The sequence below is a fragment of the Gambusia affinis genome, linkage group LG18 (genome assembly GCF_019740435.1).
Source record: "Gambusia affinis linkage group LG18, SWU_Gaff_1.0, whole genome shotgun sequence".
In the NCBI taxonomy this organism is placed as follows: domain Eukaryota; kingdom Metazoa; phylum Chordata; class Actinopteri; order Cyprinodontiformes; family Poeciliidae; genus Gambusia; species Gambusia affinis.
This window is the reverse complement of record NC_057885.1, coordinates 5,315,105-5,319,054: the sequence shown is the minus strand read 5'-3', so window position 1 is coordinate 5,319,054 and position 3,950 is coordinate 5,315,105. Positions and strand designations below refer to the sequence as shown.

Sequence of the window (3,950 nt, the reverse complement as noted above, 5' to 3'; positions counted from 1 at the left end):
TTAATATTATTAAGTTCCCTTTTAAAGTCACAACTTATCCAGCAACATAAAACTCACTATTTTATTTCTGTTTGCTGTTTAACTGAAGTAACTGCAGGTCCTGCAACAGATGACCTTGGCTCACTTTTACCAGCAGGGGGCGAAAATGAGAAATTCTTCTCCTATATTAAAAATGTATTGAAACTAAAGACATTATTGAACATGTTACAAATAAACACATTTAATTTACTGGATTTATTTAGGAGTTTTAGAGGAAAAGGGGCTGAATACAAAAGCACCAGGGCCGTGCAGAGACCTTTGGAGGGGCAGGGGCTCAAAGTTAAAAAAGGGCACAATGAACAAGATCTTATAACACTGAACAACAACATAACAACAACCCATATTAATCAATAATCTAATTGTATCCTACTATGTTATTGCCATCATGAGGGGAAATGCAAATCAAATCTTGTCTATATTTTCCCCAACAGGTAAAAAGTTTCTGTTTCTGCTGCTGACAGTCCTGGAGGTCTGAGTTGATCTGAGACTGAAGCTTTTAAACAGACCAGAGGAGAGAAGGTCAAAGGTTATGAAGTTATGGAATAATAATATGATCACAAACGTGTTATGATCAGGTTGATTAGACATGTCATTCTGGTCAACTGAACCAAACGTTTCCATCTGTTGGAGGTCTTCTGAATCACATGAGTGCAAAATTGAAAGATGAAAAAAAAGATGAAAACTACAATATTTATACGTTGAATCAAGCGTTGTCGTGTATTTAACTTCTCCACTGCTGCTGTGTGTGCCTCTGATTTTACCAATAGATGTTATTGACAGCAAATCCTTTATATGTGTTTAAGCACCTCGAGTTTCTCTCTATCAGGAGTTTAGTGTTAGGATTGTCCCAGTTCAAAACCAGGTATTCTTCGTATATTTCTCTGAAATTATTGCTGCAAACTGTCACAATCCTCAAGCTGTTCATAACTCAAATGTTATCACTGTTTTAAAGCACGCAGCAATAAATCGATGAACTAAAAAACCTGGACCTGATTCCTTATAGAATTTCAAACCAATCTATAAACTTCCTTTTCTTCCTAAAATCTTAAAGATAATTACTTTTTTTTATTTAAATAAAAACCGTTTTAGATGAGAATGACGTTGCTAAAATCTTCCAGTTTGACTTTAAACTCTGAAACACAAAAATGTTACCACTTCAGAACCTCTTTCTTGCTTGGTTCCACAAGGTCTGATTCCGGGTCCACTTTCTAGACATCTAAAGGCTTTGAGGGTCGGCGTCCTGTAACTTTGAAATGTGTCTCTATTTCAGCACAACCAAGTCAAATAATGAGGTCATTATCAGGACTGTGAGGAACTGAACTGAACCGAGGAGCTGATTCAGTCATCTGATGAATTTGATTGGACCAGGGATCTAAAAGTTGCAGGAAGTTGAATTTGAGGACTGGAGTTGAAAACCCCCAGCATGTTGTGATTGCAGGATTTCTTAGTGTGACCACCAAAAATAGACATAAACTAAAACTCACCCAACAAGTAAAATAATAAGGTTTTCATTCGATAGTTTAGGAGCCAATCACAGCCCTCTAAACTGAGATAGGCCAAACAGTACATTGTAGAGATCTGAAATTCATTACATAGACGGATCCTTACAAATCAATACAAGGATTCTGTTGGAAGTATTTCCTCAAATGTACAGGAAGGCGGCCATTTTGGGTCAAAAAAGTAATTTTTCATGTTTGCTTCAAAATTTACTAAAGTCCATCTGAGAGATTTTGAGCTGTGGGCTTCAAAGGTGTTCAGTGTGGAGATGAGGGATGGAGGATGTAAAGGTTAAGTTCAAAACTTTTAAGGTAAATTGTGAAGCATTTTGGTTGACTATGTTGTTTTAAATGAGGCATACGCATAAATTTGACCTTTACATTGACATTTTGCTGCTAATTATGGAACTTTCGTGCTTTTGTTTTTCAAATTCTTTTTTTACAACATTCCTGTACTCAAGTGTTTTGCCTCATGTTTATGTCTGTAGTGAGTTCTTCTTGTTGAGTGTCAATGCAGATTCAGGCCTCTATAAAGTGCAGCTGAACAGGAAGTTGAGAGAGAGAGAGAGAGAGAGAGATATGTTAATGCTTTTTTTATGTAGGTTATAAAAGTTTTTTTTTTTTTAAAAACGTGTCTGTGTGTGTGTAGTTCAGGGGTAGGCAATCCTGGTCCTGGAGGGCCGGTCTCCTGCAAATTTTAGATGTATCTCTCCTTCAACACACCTGAGTCAAATAATGAAGTCATTAGCAGGACTTTGGAGAACCTGACTGCGTTTGGGAGGTGATTCAGCTACTGGATTCAGGTGTGTTTAATCAGGGAGATATCTAAGAGTTACAGGACACCGGCTCTCCAGGACCAGGATTGGTCACCCCTGGAGTAGTTTGACCTTTTTTGGTGGCTGAATATCGAGTTTCATAACAGGGGGATCTGACAATGTTTGAATTTAACTGGAGCATTTTGATTCTGGGAGGCTGATTGTTGGATGGGAATCAGGTGAGTCCAATTAGTGGATGTGGAACAGCTTCTGCAATTTTTAACAGGTTTAAAGTAAAATACAAGCTTTTTGTCACTAGGAAACTAAATGCTTTATTACATAGCACTAAAAATGAGGTTTCACTTTATTTCTGAAAAAAAAAAAAAATTCTAAAGTTTTTGAAGTTTGATTCCTAAGGTCTATTACTAGACTTCATTCACAATTAATTCTAGTCCATTCAGTTTATTTATACTGAGCCAATTCACAACAAATGTCAGGAAGATATTTTACATGTCAAATAGATTTAATTCATATTCCGAAAAGTAAAATCAAATGAACCTCATAATACAGAAATTCAAAATGATTCACTTCAATTCTGTCCTGGTTATGATGCCTAATAACTCTATGTTTTTTGGTTTGATTGGCTTTAGGAAAAATTGTAAAATCCAACATGAAATCGTGCAATAAATGGTAAAAACAAAGATATAAGCACAAAAATATACATGTTATATTAGAATCATAAAAGTTTACATGTGGTGAAACGTTTTGACTTCATGCTGTGGAGATGCATGTTGGTCTAACCACCGCTCAATTTCCTCTGAAATCTTCCACTTCTAATCAAGTGGAAAGTTTCACTGTCACAGAAGCTTTAAGTCACTGCGAAACCACAAAACCTCCAGACTTTTCTTAAAGCTCTGACAGATTATTTCTTTTTTTTTTCATGTTTGGGTCTTGATAAAGGCAGCGCCGCAGCCCGATGTTGGTTCAAACCATCCAGAGCGTCTCCATCGTCGCTATCATCGTTAACTTGGTCATCATGAAGGCTGCCAACATCCTCCTGCTCTGCATGCTGGGAGCCGCTCTGCTGTCCACGGTCCTCTGCCACAGTAAGTTCACCTGGAGACGACGCTTCTCCCTTCAGCTGATGTCAGTCTGACCGTCTCATTTTTCAGGTGGAAATATGCCGGCCGACTGCTGCTTCAGTTTCGTCAAACAGCGCATGGACAAAAATCTCATGTCTTCATATCACAAGACTGATCACCGCTGTTCATTGAGTGGAATCATGTAAGTACTGCAAGCTGGGGCTCCTGATGTCCTCTGTGTGTTGTATACCTTCATTTATTCAGTTTTATCTTTCACTTGGTTTTCCTTCTGTAAAACATGAAGCTCGTTGGTGAGTTTCTCTTTACTCGTCTTCTTTTCCCTTTCAGTTTAACAACAAAAAGAGGACGCTCCATCTGTGTGGATCCAGAGCAGCCCTGGGTCAACACCATTATTGACTTTCTGAACAAAAAGCCCCGTTAAAGGATCTGCCTGCTGTCCATCTTCATCAGATCATATGAAGGTTTATAAAAGGTCTGTGGGAGAGTGATTATAATTTTGGCATTCGATTTTGGTTCAAGTAATTATTGTTTACGCTAAAATTTGTACAACACCTGCT

General features: G+C 37.7%; 1 protein-coding gene across 1 annotated transcript in view; it reads left to right on the top strand.

Annotated features, from left to right (window-relative positions):
• Window positions 1–2,304: 2,304 nt before the first annotated feature.
• LOC122820541 (eotaxin-like) overlaps window positions 2,305–3,950 on the top strand; it is a 1,820-nt gene continuing 174 nt past the window's right edge. The window contains exons 1-4 of the mRNA XM_044098042.1: window positions 2,305–2,529; window positions 3,251–3,396; window positions 3,463–3,574; window positions 3,721–3,950. The exon at window positions 3,721–3,950 is cut by the window's right edge and continues 174 nt beyond it. Of these exons, the coding sequence (XP_043953977.1) occupies window positions 2,519–2,529; window positions 3,251–3,396; window positions 3,463–3,574; window positions 3,721–3,814 (363 nt within the window). The 5' untranslated portion in view covers window positions 2,305–2,518 and the 3' untranslated portion in view covers window positions 3,815–3,950. The remainder of the gene's footprint in view (window positions 2,530–3,250; window positions 3,397–3,462; window positions 3,575–3,720) is intronic.